Genomic DNA, 14,907 nt, shown 5'->3' with positions numbered 1-14,907 from the left:
CCTGTTGGCTATATAGGCACTGTATACAGTACACCAGTATGGACACGCAAAAATAGCAGCACCCAAAGAGCCACCCGGTAGCTCTGTGCCCAAAGAGCATAGGTTTCTTGAGCAGCAACCTTGTGCCATAGGATGGAACTTTAAGAGGCTTTTTCTGTACGTCAGCCTTCCCCAACCTGGTGCCCTCTGGATGCTTTGGACTACAACTCCCATCAGCATCAGCTAGCAAGGCTGTTGTGGATGGGACAAATGAGAATTGTAGTTCTAAACATCCAGAGTACACTAGGCTCCTTTTGTGGTGGTTGCCTGGTGTTCAGAGGAAAGGAAATGCCATTGGGTGTGCCTTACACAGTCCTTTGGTTCCTGGGCAGGTGTTCAGTCTGAAGATGCAGTTTAAGTAGATGTGGGTCACAATAATAAAATCCCAGGTAGATTGCATTCAGGGAAGGTAGTGAATCCTGGAACTGTAATCTAAACAGCTCTTTGAAAAACAGAATTGCTCAGGTCAATGGCTTAAGTCATGGACTTGAGCTTTAAGATTACTTTTTAAAAGTAACTTTTAGGTTTCTCTTCATGTTTCAGCCTTTAGCAAAAAAAACCACACCCGTATTCAGCATTTTGTTTTTAAATTTGTTTTGGTTTGATTTGCGAATTGTTGCTTGCATATATTTTTTGTGTTGTTTTTTGTATTGACGAGGAGGATATTATGTATCCAAAATAAAATATAAAGTGTCTGCAAAGAACATTTGCAGTTTGCAGGCATATTCCTTTTAGAAGTTCAAACTACTGAGAAGTCTTTGGTCTCAGCACTGTAGCGATTCAGTTACTCACATGGATTTTTTCTTATCCTGTTAGCTGATATTGATGACATGAAGATCTGCTATGTCTTGAAGGAAGGTGACAATGCAACTAGTGACATGTTCTACTTCTCTGTTGAAGACAGTGGTAAGATAACAAATTTCTTGCTGAAGTATACTCTAAAATCAACACGGGAATATTGGAATCAGTTATACACATTTGATTGGGGATTTGATAACAGTTTTATGTGCAGTTTTGCCAGAAAAGAGGAAGGGGGTCCAGCTAGGGTTTACTCAGAATAGACCCGCTGATATTAATGGTCTTGAATTAGTCATGTGCATTAATTTTAACGGATCTACTCTGAGTATGATTAACATAGAATGCATACCATGTATTCTGTGTATTTTTATCAACCTAAAACAATGCATGTTTATTTATAAGCAAGTTCCCCTGTGAATAGTGGTGCTTCCTCCTAAGTAAGTGTGCATGGGATTGCTGCCTAGAAGTTGCCGTTAACTTTGGCTTGATACTGCAGGTGAGGGAACTGGAATATGTGGCAGGATCCCCCTGTTTGCACTTCTGTCTCTTATCTTCATGCAATGTTTTTGCGCTACAGCTCTCATCACCCCCAACCATTGGCCATGCTGGCTTGGGTTGGTGGGAGTTTGAGTTGAACAAAATCTGGAGTGTCTGAGGTTCACCTGCCCTGCTACAAATGATTCTCATAATGTGGGTTGTACAGTTGGTTAGATGGGGGTGGTAAGGGGTAACTGCAAATTACGTTGTGCATTTTATGTTCCTTTTGCAAGTATTTTCCCTATAAAACCTGGAGCACAGGCTACTTTCATGCAGCTGTTCAGCGATTTATGTGACAAATTAAAAATAGTAACAACAATTTTTTAAAATGGTGTGTAGTTGTTCAAAATGGGGGCTGTTTAGGAACCTTGGAAGCTGCCTTGCACCAAGAGCAACCATTTGGTCCATCTAGCACACAATTGTCTGCTATACTGAATGGCACTATGTCCCCATTAATTCCACCCCTACATGAAAATGCCAAGAATTGAACCAGATACCTTTTGCATACAAAGCTTGTGCTCAGAAGCCCTGGCATCCTCAATTTTAAATATTTTCCAGGTGTATCTAACCTGTATCATTGCCATAGTGACTGGAAAATTTGCATAACATTAGCCCTTGCACAAGAATCCAAACATCTCTCCCTAATCATTTATTGGTTGGTATAACTGTTTTTGTGCGTGCCATAAACCAATGCCTGTTTCTTTGCGCCATAAATTTCCCTGCATTCTTTGTTCTGCCTATGCAGGGAAAGTGCTCTGAAGTCCTAGGCTGTGTCATTGCTAAATATTTATATAGTGCTCTCAAGGTATATGTTCTTAAAGGATAAATCAAACAGAAACCTGCTAAATGCATGCCCTTTAACACTAGAAAAGAAGAATTAAAAGGGGGAAGGGAGGAATTTAAAAACAGTGTGGAAAATATGGAACATGTTAGAGCATATACTTTAGTAGTAACTCAGAGCTCACTGTTGGTTGGAACAGTAATGGAGATGAAGGCAGTCTATGTGATTACTTTTGTACCTTCGTTTTTCTCCCAGACTTCCATATAATTTTATAAAATTGCAACCTTGAATTAGCATTCTAAAAAACAAATACTTCTGCTAAACACATATCTACAATTGCTGGCTACTTAAATGATAAATGATAAAGAAAATAATAGACTATAATTACTACTCTTGCAAATCAGACGGTTCCTTTGATAATTTAGGCTGCAGTTGTGTGAAAACACTTTCCAGAGAGCAATTTGGTAGGGACATTTCCACATAAAAATGCACAGGATTGTGTTGTTTCATAAGAAATTTATAATAAGATTCCAAGTTTCAAAAATGCCCATTATTCAGGCTAACTTTTATACTAGATCTTGATAGTTTTGGAGCATGCAGACAGCTGGCTTTATCACATCATCTAGTATTATATTCCTAAAGCTCAAAAGTAAACTAACAAGTTGTAATACACTTATGTTCCTTGTGCAAGTAGATTGGCCTTCTTTATCTCTAGTTTTATGGCTGTTTACATCCACAGGCAAAGGTGTTATTATTGTGTCACAATTTACAATGCATCTGGATGGAGATTGCATTCCACCGGATGTTGTACAGAGACAGAACAAAATATGATACCTGCTCCATACACTTAAATGTATGCTTTAACTGTCAATTTTCATGGCGGCTTTCTGAACATGTAGCTGAGATGTAAAGAAATGAATAACCCTTCAGAAGAAGATAATTAAGTAAAATGGATGCTGTTTACTAATGAGTCTGAAAGTCAGTCCAGAGGTATTAATAGATATGTAATTTAAAATGATAGGTATATATACAAAATGTTGTTTAATCAGATTATATTCTCAATTATACATATTTGAACCTAGTGAAATTTACCAGGGACATAGTTAAATTGTTTGGCTCTAGCATTGATTAATGTCATATGGCACAGTATTCAGGGTTCCAAGTACCAGGTTTGAGTGGCTAACAGCTGGGATTGTCTGGAACGAAATCATATGTGTTTAGCAGAAATCCCTTAATGAGTTTGAGGCCTGTAAATATAAGTGATAAGGTGATACTGAAGTCGGTAGAAGGTGATAATCTGTGGCACTGGTTTTGAAAGCTGGAGGAACGCATGTGACATGAGTGTGAACATATCAATGCTAGATGCAAGCATTCATGATCCTTTGTGGGTGGCTAGTAGATGTTGTCTTTATGCACATTCTTTTCCTACTCCAGAGAACGTAACAAATAATTCCATATTTCAGCACTGCACAGGTGTACAATTCTGACTCATGGTTAATGCATGAACAGGAACATTGCAGAACAGAGAAGTTTGAGAAGTTTCATTTGGTGAAGCCCAAGATCCCAGGTAGACTAGAAGCAGTAGCTGTCAAGGATTTACTTTGGGCAGGTGCAATTAACCTTGTGCTGATTTGATTAATCAGCAAAGCCCAGGTGCTGTTAGTTAGGTTATTGGTGTCCAAGTTGTGATTGGTTTGGCTGGCCACCAGACTTTTACAGTTTGGCAAAAAGACCCTATTAGTTCAGCTATTCCTCCCAACGTAAGTATGTTATGCTCCTTTGAAAGGTTAGTTTTGAATCCAGTTGGAGGTTCCAAGAACGTCTTCTAATCCTGCTTCTTTTGTATGTATTAATGGGTAATTAGAATTTAGACATCAACTTTTCTTGGTTTTATATTCTCAGCTAAAAGTTTGTGTAACTGAGAAGCTTGCCTTATTTAAAATAAACCTTTAGATTTTTTACTGGTCTGGGTTGTCACTTCAGAGTTGCTTCATGCTAGATTCAGTTGCCTGTATTTGTCTTCTACCCTAAATTGTTATCTCCTGGGCTGGAGAGGGCTTCTCCCCCACTCCTAGATAGCAGCTTGTTAGTAATGGCTTGTGTAGCAGGTGTTATAATGGTGCAGATGTGGGATAAGTAAGGCAGAGAGGCTTTAATCCAGTAACTTAAAAATTTATAATGAAGAATAATTTTTAGTGTTTATATAGTGTGTAAGAGTTAAAGATTTGCCTTGTTTACATGACTCGGTAAGCCAAACTATGGCTTACTGTGACTGTGCAAACATATGGGCTTCCACAGAGGAGCTTGCAACCCCTTTGTTCCTCCTCAATCCATTTTTTGCTCCTGAGATAAGATAAGGTTGGGCCCAGTATCTAAACCTGGGCATGTGGCTAAGTTTGCTTTTCACTGACCACTAACCTCTCCATGTGGTATGTAATTGTATGAGTGAATGACCAGGTGGATAGAGCTACAATCTCAAGTAGGACTGTACTAGTGACAGTTCTGAACTCTGGAATTACTTTGGGTGAATTCTGGACACTAAGAGTGTATGGTAATTAATTTGAAGATGATTGCTCTTTGTGGCAAGTGTTGGAGTAGATGCACTCTCTTCAATCTTTATGCTGTTGTTTCTGTTATTTATTTTAGAAGGCAAACACCTGTAATTTAAGAATACCACATTTGGTTTCCCCACCCTGCACACCATATTTCTCTTTATATCCTGACTAATAACGGGATGCAGGAATGTTATTTGCTCATTCAGTTTGGTAATATAATGGGAGCTGTTGAAGTTGTGGAATACAAATCTATTAAAATAGAGCAGGCATCCCCAAACTTGGCCCTCCAGATGTTTTGAAGACTACAACTCCCATCATCCCTAGCTAACAGGACCAGTGGTCAGGGATGATGGAAACTGTAGTCCCAAAACATCTGGAGGGCCGAGTTTGGGGATGCCTGAAATAGACAAATGCATAAAATGGGAGTAGGAAGGGGAAATCCTGTCCAGATTATATTACTTTGCGATATTGCTTCATGGAGATTTTCTTGTATTGGATTTCAAGGAATAAGAGTTCTCTTGTTTGAGTAAGAATTCTCTGAACCATACCTCTGCTGGGTACATTTGCATCCTTGGCAGTCTTACAGCTCGAAGGATCTTCCTTTTTTGAATGAAGCCAATATAGTAAGCAATAGACAAAGCTGTGACAGTGCAAATGACCCTTGTCTGCGCTTTGTCTCTACCAGTGGGAAAACATTGAACCTGAGCCAATTGGAACAAAATGGACTGAGAGAAAAAACATATTCAGCCCTTCTGTAACTGCATGCAACAGACAAACACAAGTATTTAGGCTGCAGTCCTATACTCACTTGCCTCAGAGTAAGCCCTATTGAGACTTGCTTCTGAGTATGGCATGTATTGGATCACACTGTTACTTGGTTAACACAAGGAATGCAGTTCTGAATTTAACTAAGCTAATGCTATCTTTACTATGCAAGAGAATATGTTGTACGTACTCTTGCAACCAACTGTTGTGTGTGTTTTGCAAGTGGATAGATAGGCACATAATGAGCTATAACTGTAGTAAAGAAATGCGTATCAAATTGATTTCCCTGGGAAGTTAGGCCACTTGGTGCACATGGAATACTCCAAACCAAGGACTATAGCTTTAGCCAGGCTTCCTCAACCTTGGCCCCCCAGATGTTTTTGGCCTACAACTCCCATGATCCCTAGCTAGCAGGACAGTGGTCAGGGATGCTGGGAATTGTAGTCTCAAAACATATGGAGGGCTGAGGTTGAGGAAGCCTGGCCTTAGCTATGGTTTCTTGTTGCCCAAAGTATACAGTAATGTCACTATTAACAGTTGGAAAATAGTATGCAGTTCTGGTTAGAAGTATGTATATCCAGTGGGAGTATCTTAAAATATTACAGTCTCTATTTATTGCGGTTTAAAATATTGCAGTCGGGGAGACTGGACATTATGTCTAACTCGCTTCTGGTTTTTGATCTGTTGCTTTTTAAAATTGTTTATAGTGTATGCTTCTGATCTTCTTTCAGAGTGAAAGCAGGATATAAATAATATTCAACATATAGTCTGTGTTTTAAAATTTGCTTTATAGTTATATTGATGTTCAGCATCCTGAGCACTAGCATGAATTGGAAAGGCCGCACTAAAATCTAATAGTAAGGTGTGTTTTTTCCCTTGTGTACAGATTAGACTTGCTATTGCTGTATTACCTCTGTCAATTAATCTAAGAAATTAGGTTTTTATGCTGCTGTTCAGCATACATATTAGGGGAAGGAAAACCACCTGTGATGATCTTCTCGTCTTGGAAAAAGGATCTGTGCAGTTAAGCATTTTGATATATCTATCTGTTTTACTTGCTTTAAAAAGCTGTGAAGTGTGTTGAAATAAATGTATTTTAAACAATGAAAATAGTTTCCAATGTAGGATCAGACTGTAGAAACTCTGCCTTATAAGGGAAGAAATCCTGGAGGCTGGCACAACAGTATAAACAAAAAAAGTATAATCCCCCTTCATTATATACCTCCAGCCGTGTTTAAGAAATATAATACTTTGCAAGGAATACTAGTTAACAAGCACAATGCCTATGCCTGACTTTTCAAAATAATATCCATACTCTCAGTTGTCAAGTAGAAGATTTTTCTTGCCACATAGAAAAGAGCCACTTTCACTGTTAAATGGAGGCTATTATGTCACTCCTTCTCCATGACCAAAGCTTGGGAATACATCACTCTGGGTTGTCTGCTGGGAGGAGGGATCACTCAGTGGGAGCAGACATGAGGGAATTGCACCCTTTCAGTTTACTCCCTGGAAATACAGTGGTATCTCAGGTTACATACACTTCAGGTTACAGACTCCGCTAACCCAGAAATAGTACCTCGGGTTAAGAACTTTGCTTCAGGATGAGAACAGAAATCGTGCTCCGGCGGTGCGGCAGCAGCAGGAAGCCCCCCATTAGTTAAAGTGGTGCTTCAGGTTAAGAACAGTTTCAGGTTAAGAACGGACCTCCGGAACGAATTAAGTACTTAACCCGAGGTACCACTGTAAAAGGGCCAAAAAAGTAACCAAAAGCCTACTGTCCCTTAGAATATGCTTGCTTTCCTATTCATACACCTGAGAATGGTTGACCTAGCTGGAATCGCTGTGACTGCTATTCATTGACAAAAATGAAATTTTAAAACTCTGGCTCAAAAACTATGCAACATACATTCACCCCAAGTCACAAAAAAGCATGCCAAAGAGAGGAATTTTTAAAACATTAATTTCAGTTTTCAAAATTATAACGTTTTGCTTACCAGCAAAAAATAGTCAGAATCACCCCTGCGGCGATTTTTTTTTTTAAATGAAGCTGCTGCAACATCATTGTAAACTGATGTAAACAGTGGTGCAATTAGTCCTGCAAGTAAAGGATCTGATGTGAAGAATCCAGGAAAATGTGTACAGTGCTGGAGCTTATATAATAACTTCCGTGGGTAGTGTGTTCCACATGGCAGTACCCATGGAATGAACCTCTGGCATATGCAGAACCAAAAGATGTGCCCCCATACATGATAGCAATGAAAGGGCAGGTATAAATTGGGTACAATGATGTCTCAGATATTGTTCAGAGTTGTTTAGGACTTCATACACTTGGTATAACACCATAAATTTGGCCTGCTAGTAATCCTGGCCACGACCCATGCTGCCACATTCTGCACTAGCTACGGCTTCAGGACCAAATGTAAGGGCAACCCCCATACAGAACACATTGCAGTAATCCTATCATGAGGGTATCTGTGCGTGGGCCATTGTAGCCAAGCTATCCCTATCCAGGAAGGACCAAACCTGACATACCTGCTGGCATAAGTTTAGCATTGGGTCCCAATTCAGCCTGTGTTTGAAATATTGCAATAAGAAGACTTTCCCTCAAATGTTTAAAGTATTCCCATATTTTGGCATTTTACGTAGGAGACATTTGTCTGCAACAGCACATTTACAATTCCACAAAGCATTTTCATATGTGCTAGTTACGTAACTGCATTTTCTCTGCTGCATTTATTTATTATTTATTTCATAAAATTTATACACCACTTGATAGTTTTTTTTAAAAAAACTGCTCAAAGTGGTTTACAAAAGATGCTTCTGGGGCTGTGGGCATTGGTGCCTTAGTTCGGATCTCTTATACAGGAAAAAAGAATGATATACTCGTACAGTTAAATACATTAAAATCCTTAATGAAAATTACATTTAAATATAGGACATTTAATGACTAAATATAACATGCTAATGAGTACAACTAATGCTTTTTAAAAAAAGAATTGGCTGAACATTAGCTTTTCAATTAGTGCTATTTAAATATTGCAGTTAGAAAAACACCCTCTCCCCCTTACAGTTTTTCCATTGTACATAGTGAATGGTGTTAAATCTTTGATTTCTTAGCTAGTTGGGATCAGTCACTAAGCCCTTTTCTCAGAGTGTCTGAGTTAATCAATAGACCGCAAGCAGGACAAACAACCTTTTCTCCTTTCTGCATCTTCATCTTTCATCCTTGATTGAGAGGGGCTTTGCTATGTAAGTTGTTAGCGCTGAATATATTTTTGAAAATGTTCCTTAAGCAGATACTTGGTTGCAAGCATCCCTTTGAAGTAGTGTCAGTTCTTTTGGAGATAAATGTGAAAATGTGTTTGTTTTGTTTTAGAGCGAGGAGTTTTCTGCCTTCTCCAATTACAGCAGTTTTTTAAAAACTGAGAGAATACTGTTAATAAAGGCACCATTTCAGTATAGCAAATAGATTGACTGTAGTGGACTTGAAAAGTACTCTCCCACCACTCCTTTTCTTGCATACATCTAATTTATTGCCTAATTTTAAAATGTGACAAATAATAATTATTTTTTAGTCCTTCACATACCTACTCAGACACATATTGAAATTAACAAGACTTAATTGCATGTGTCAGTCTCATTGATTTCTATATGCTGCTGAGTTGGTGTGTGTCAGTAGGAATCTCAACCTCAATTTATAGCAGTCTGCTTTCCTAATTGTTATCCTCAGTTTGGGGGCAAAAGTTCTGCATGGTGTGTGCTTCTGTAATATATTAAATATAATCTGAACAGCTGAATTTAGGCTGAGTCTTTCTGGACATTAATATTCTTGGTCATCTTGTAAAGCTAAGCAGCCTGAGAATGTAGATTGGTGTTTGCCTTTGCTTCTAATGGCACTGTTTTGATTGCTTTCTAGACACAACCATTTGACACCTGCCATTTAACTATTTATAGTTCATACTGCAATGTTTGCCTGTATGTGTCCATGACAAAGCAAACAAAAGCTACATTTCTAGCAATTTGTTACATTTGGAAGCAAAGCTTAAATATCTGACTGAAATGCTATTGCTGCTTCTCCCTAATTAACACGTTTCAGCTTGCTCAGAGGTCATTAGTGTTTTAAGCAATATGTCAAATCAATTTCTGTGCTTTCACTAAAATTACTGTAAAGGTTATGAGGACCTCAGAGTTTATAAGGAGACCACTACACTGATGACCACCCAGGAATAGATGAGAAACAGGGCTGAATCAAAGGAAGTTCATATGTAGGCAAGCTGAGAACTCTTTTTTTTGAAATGCAGCATCTAAATGTCTACATAAGTAAATAAATAAATGTAAGTATTAAAAGCTGACATTATGTTTTGGGAAATTCATACGCTTTCTCATACAGCATGGACTTCATCACAGTTGTTGTAGCAACACATATACACACAGATTTGATCAGAGCACCATATCTTTTGCATTGTCTAATTATATAATGGGGATGCAGGTGGCGCTGTGGGTTAAACCAAAGAGCCTAGGACTTGCTGATCAGAAGGTCGGCGGTTTGAATCCCCGCGATGGGGTGAGCTCCCATTGTTCAGTTCCTGCTCCTGCCAACCTAGCAGTTCGAAAGCACATCAAAGTGCAAGTAGATAAATAGGTACCGCTCTGGCGGGAAGGTCAATGGGGTTTCCGTGCGCTGCTCTGGTTCGCCAGAAGCGGCTTAGTCATTATGGCCACATGACCCGGAAGCTGTACTCCGGCTCCCTCGGCCAGTAAAGTAAGATGACCGCCGCAACCCCAGAGTCGGTCACGACTGGACCTAATGGTCAGGGGTCCCTTTACCTTTACCTTTAATTATATAATAATTTTTGGTTCTTTCAGCTGAATATCAAGGAAACGCACCCTCTTTTTTAAAAAATTGTTGCATTAAGTCTTGCCCATGGTTTTTATAATATCCCACAGAGTTTAGAATGTGGACATCCAGGTTCAAAGTATTTTTCCTGGACAGATACCTCTTTGAACTTAAACCAGCTGGAGGCAGAGGTGTCCAGATATAACTGCAGCTTGGGGTAGACAATCTTTCTCACCTGCAGGCAACATTCCCCTCTTGGCAGACGTTTGGGGGTTACAAGTCAGCGGTGGGTGGGGTTGGCGGCAAAAGGGCCAAGCAACAAACATTAGGTTTATGTTTGTACGGTAGGCTAGGTTTTGCACACGCCCACACACCCTTCTCTATCCTCCATTCGAGCAAGCGGGAAGCATCAAGTTCAGGCACATCCAGTTCAGGCAAAAGCACTTGTGGTGGGGGACAAAGGAAGGCATTCAGGCCTAGGGAATTGGAGTGATGTTGAGGCAGGGGTATGGCCTGGTATGGTCCCAAGGGCCACATAGGGAGGTTGGGGGCACTTTTGGCCCTGGGGCCTGAGGTTCCTCCCCTAGTGGTGGTGATCAGGGAGCGACAGGGTTTCCTTTCCAATATTCTGTGTTGCATTTCTGGTACTTGCACCTGACTGGAAAAATTAGCTGGTTTCTTTATGGTCTTAGCTCTTCCGCCTGATGGAGCTATTTGAATTAGGAGCTAGAGGACAGGTGCTTTGTAAACTTGAATCGCAGGATTTATTTATTTTTGGAATTTTGAACATTCTAAGACAGTAGCTGTGCACAAATTGTTGCAATCTACAGGGCAGGCTGTGTAAAATAAATCTTATTTCAAGACTTGGAGTGAACCTGGCACCTTCACAAAATGGAGATGCAAAGCTCTGTGAAAATGAGTATTCAGTTGCTAAATAAATCCATCAAATTTATAGCTTTATCTCGCACTACCACTCAATCATAAAGTGGGCCTTTCCAGACTCAGCCTGCCCCCTTAAAATGGAATTAGTTGCGAGATGCTTGCATCACTTCTGTTTTGAGGAATGGGTTGTCAGCTTGAAATGTATAATTACATGAGAAAATTGTTAGTGACTAGGTGATATACTGTGTCTTAATCCTTTATGAATATTTTTAGGCACTGTGCAACTATTAAAGGAATAAGTAGAGAAATATTTTACATGTCATGATGTCTACGCAATCATACCTATCTTACCTATCTGTCTGTGATTATTTTAAAATACTTAAGTGGCTAAACTTTATTAATGCGTAAGTAATCACATTAAGCATTGTTGTACCAGCTCTTTTCTTTAAAATACAATTTTGGTTTTTGAAGCTAAGAAACTTGGAGTTACTAACCTTTGGGTAAATGATCTACTCTAAAGGATAAAATGAGAAGCAAAAATCCCCACACTTGAGCACACACTGGAGATTGTGCTCAGTGTTGGATGGAGGAGGCAGCTGGTCCAGTGGTGTCTCGCTCTGCAGATTTGGCCAGCGTCTGTGTCAGGGTTTTTTTTTGGGGGGGGGGTTGTTGATCTGGCTGGACTGGGGGTGGGCTTGAGGGAGTGGACTATCTGAAGCACAATTTAAATACATTTGGAAAGAATCACTTTCCAAATGTATTTAAATTGTGCTTCAGACAGTCAATCCTTGGACTAATGAACCATCCACCCTACCACAGTGGTACCTGTTTTTCTACTTGCACAGGAATGCTTTCAAACTGCTAGGTTGGCAGGAGCTGGAACGGAGTAATGGGTGTTCACCCTGTTGCATGGATTCGAACCGCCGACCTTCCGATCAGCAAGCCCAAGGGGCTCAGTGGTTTAGACCACAGTGCTGTCCCAGCTCCTGCCAACCTAGCAGTTTGAAAGCACGCCAGTGCAAGTAGATAAATAGGTACTGCTGTGGCAGGAAGGTAAACAGCAATTCTGTGCGCTCTGGTTTCTGTCATGGTGTCCCGTTGCACCAGAAGCAATTTAGTCATGCTGGCCACATGACCTGGAAAGCTGTCTGTGGACAAATGCTGGCTCCCTCAGCCTGAAAGCGAGATGAGCGCCGCAATCCCATAGCGGCCTTTGACTGGACTGAACTGCCCAGGGGTCGTTTACTGTTACCTAACTTTACCCACCCTACCACCTTCAACTTGGAAAGCCCTTTTTGATCTAGCTGTGTTCATTGGATACTGCAAAATCTTGGGTTGGCTGCCAGTTAAAGGAACTGAAAAGTAATTTAACTGCACCCTTATATTGCCTAGGCATGGCATGAGTTTTCACCTTCCTCATAGCTGAGGTAGGGAGCTTGGTATTACTTCTGTGATGGGTGTTAGTTTTCATTGTCACAGCTGGTGCTTTGGAATCAGGTGGAGCTGCTCCTAAGGCAAAAGTAGGGTGTGCTCCTGGGTAAGGATGAGGGAGAAATTAAATTTCATTCACATTTTAAGCCAGATATATCAAATTTGCTGATCCTGAAACAATATGAAAACTAGCACACAGCCATCCATCGAAATTTTCACTTATTTGAAATTTGCTCCGTAGTTCTCCAACTGAAATATGTTTACGAAAATACATATGTTACGGGAAAGTGTGCATAAAAATAATGCATTCGTGAAAATAGCATACAAAAATGCATTATATTTGGGGTTGCATCCTAAATAGTGAACACGACATGCTTCTGATAGTTGTCCTCATGTACGAAATGCTATAGCACTATTGGCTTATTTTTAGTTTAGGGTAAATTTTGTATAAACTCACCCTGAATTGAAATCAATTAAATATCTATATAGGCAAGTCATGCTTGCAATCCAGGCTAAACTCTGATCTTTACAATGATGGAATTTTTCCAGAGGGATTGGTAACTGTGTTCACAGCAGACATGGGAAACGAAAAGCCCTCGAGATGCTGTTATCCTCCAACTCCCATGAGCCCTGGCCATCATAGCTTGCAGTCAGGAATGATGGAACTTGTATCATCTGGAGGGCCAAGGTTGCCCCAGACCTGTGTTGTGGCCATTGCAATAAAGAGTCTTGCACTGCAAATGGGTGGAATGATGGCCCTATTAACGTCAGCTAGTAATGTAAGAGAGGCTGTCTGGAGTTTGTTCCTATAGAAAATTGTAGCAGGAAGGTTATTCGTTTCCGTAGCAGTTGAGTTAAAATGTAATGCAATAGCTAATCGGATAAATCGCTTAATTCACCCTTAATTTCCACTCTATATTCAAGAACTAGCAGGAAGGAAATATTAGATTACTTAATACATTTGGAAGATAGCTGAGAAAAATAGCAATTCTTAGTTTTCATGGATGTTTGCCATCCCAGTTAATCCATATTAACTTTTTAAAAATGTTCCTCTGTTTGAACTAAGCATTTACCCCCATACGTAGCTCTAGATTATATTTCTGTATTACAGTTTTTACTGCACCCATGTATGCATGCTTGTGAAAGTGCTGCAGTTTTGTTTAATGTCTTGCTGCCTTACACCTGAGTGGTAGCAGGGAGGCTGAAGAGAAAGACTGTTTAAACATGGATTTATAGCTACCTTTACATAGGCAATATAACAATGGGCCAAACAGAGTGAGATACTTTTTAAAAGGAAGATTTCTTTGAACTCCATATTTGCGTTTGTTCAATCCCAGTTGACTAGGTTTTGATCAATACCAGTTGACTGTAATCATTCCTGGAACACTTTTAACAACTATAGTAGTTAGAAACATCTGGAAGCCTCTGGCTATATCACTGTCAGTGACAAATCCATGGGTGGATAGACCGTAAATCTCAAAACTTGTATAGAATCATAGAATTGCAGAGTTGTAAAGGATCATGTAGGATCCTGTAGTAGTTTAACCCCCTGCAATGCAGGAGTATGCAGCTGTCTCATATGGGGATCGAACCTGCAACCTTGGCATTAACAGCACCATGCTCTAATAGCTGAGCTATCGTGTGCTTAGGGGCATCCTCTTCCAATGCTAAGCTCATGGGGGGGGGGGGCGCAGTGGCCATGAAGTACAGTGCCCTTCGCTTCACTTTTAATTGCCTTTCAAGCCATGGAAGATGACAGTCTGAAGTGCAGAGCCTTTTATATCCGTGGAGGGTTACCCTGCATTTTAGACACCTGCAACATCAGGGTACAAAAATGTGTGGGGAGCATATGCAAACAACAATGCTTCAGCATATCACTTTCCACAAGTTGGAAGGCAGTAGAAATTATGCTGCCTCACTGCCCATTCTTCCCAGCTCATCTTCACACCTGAAGAAGGTATTCCTTGTACCTACTCTGAACCTTCACAGGGGCTGGGGCTGGTGTGAGGGAAGAACACTGATCCTTGGGGATAATATGTGGAACACAAATATACCAAATGTCTTCCATAATAAATCGGGGGGCATGAAATGCTTAAGGAAAGTAGATGGTGCAGGTGAGAGAAAACGCTGGAGTGAAGCATGGTGGGAGTGCTTTAATATATTTAATTTTTATGCCCCTCCTCCCCTCACCTTGGGTATTATTGAACTTTTATCCTCAGATTATTACAACATTTTTACTGTTGAGGTTCTTTTTTCTTATTGTTGTTTCCCTCATTGTTTCA

The 14,907-nt window shown here is 40.0% G+C and overlaps 1 protein-coding gene across 2 annotated transcripts in view; it reads left to right on the top strand.

Annotated features, from left to right (window-relative positions):
* The window catches only part of FREM3 (FRAS1 related extracellular matrix 3), an 83,176-nt gene that overhangs the window by 8,532 nt on the left and 59,737 nt on the right, over positions 1 to 14,907 (top strand). For both annotated transcript variants that reach the window (XM_083456971.1, XM_083456972.1), the window contains exon 2: positions 856 to 945. In XM_083456971.1, coding sequence (XP_083313097.1) covers positions 856 to 945 — 90 coding nt within the window. The remainder of the gene's footprint in view (positions 1 to 855; positions 946 to 14,907) is intronic.

The sequence above is a fragment of the Podarcis tiliguerta genome (genome assembly GCF_965153285.1).
Source record: "Podarcis tiliguerta genome assembly, chromosome: 9".
NCBI classification, from domain to species: domain Eukaryota; kingdom Metazoa; phylum Chordata; class Lepidosauria; order Squamata; family Lacertidae; genus Podarcis; species Podarcis tiliguerta.
Note: the sequence above shows the minus strand (reverse complement) of the source record. Positions and strands in the feature narration are given on the sequence as shown.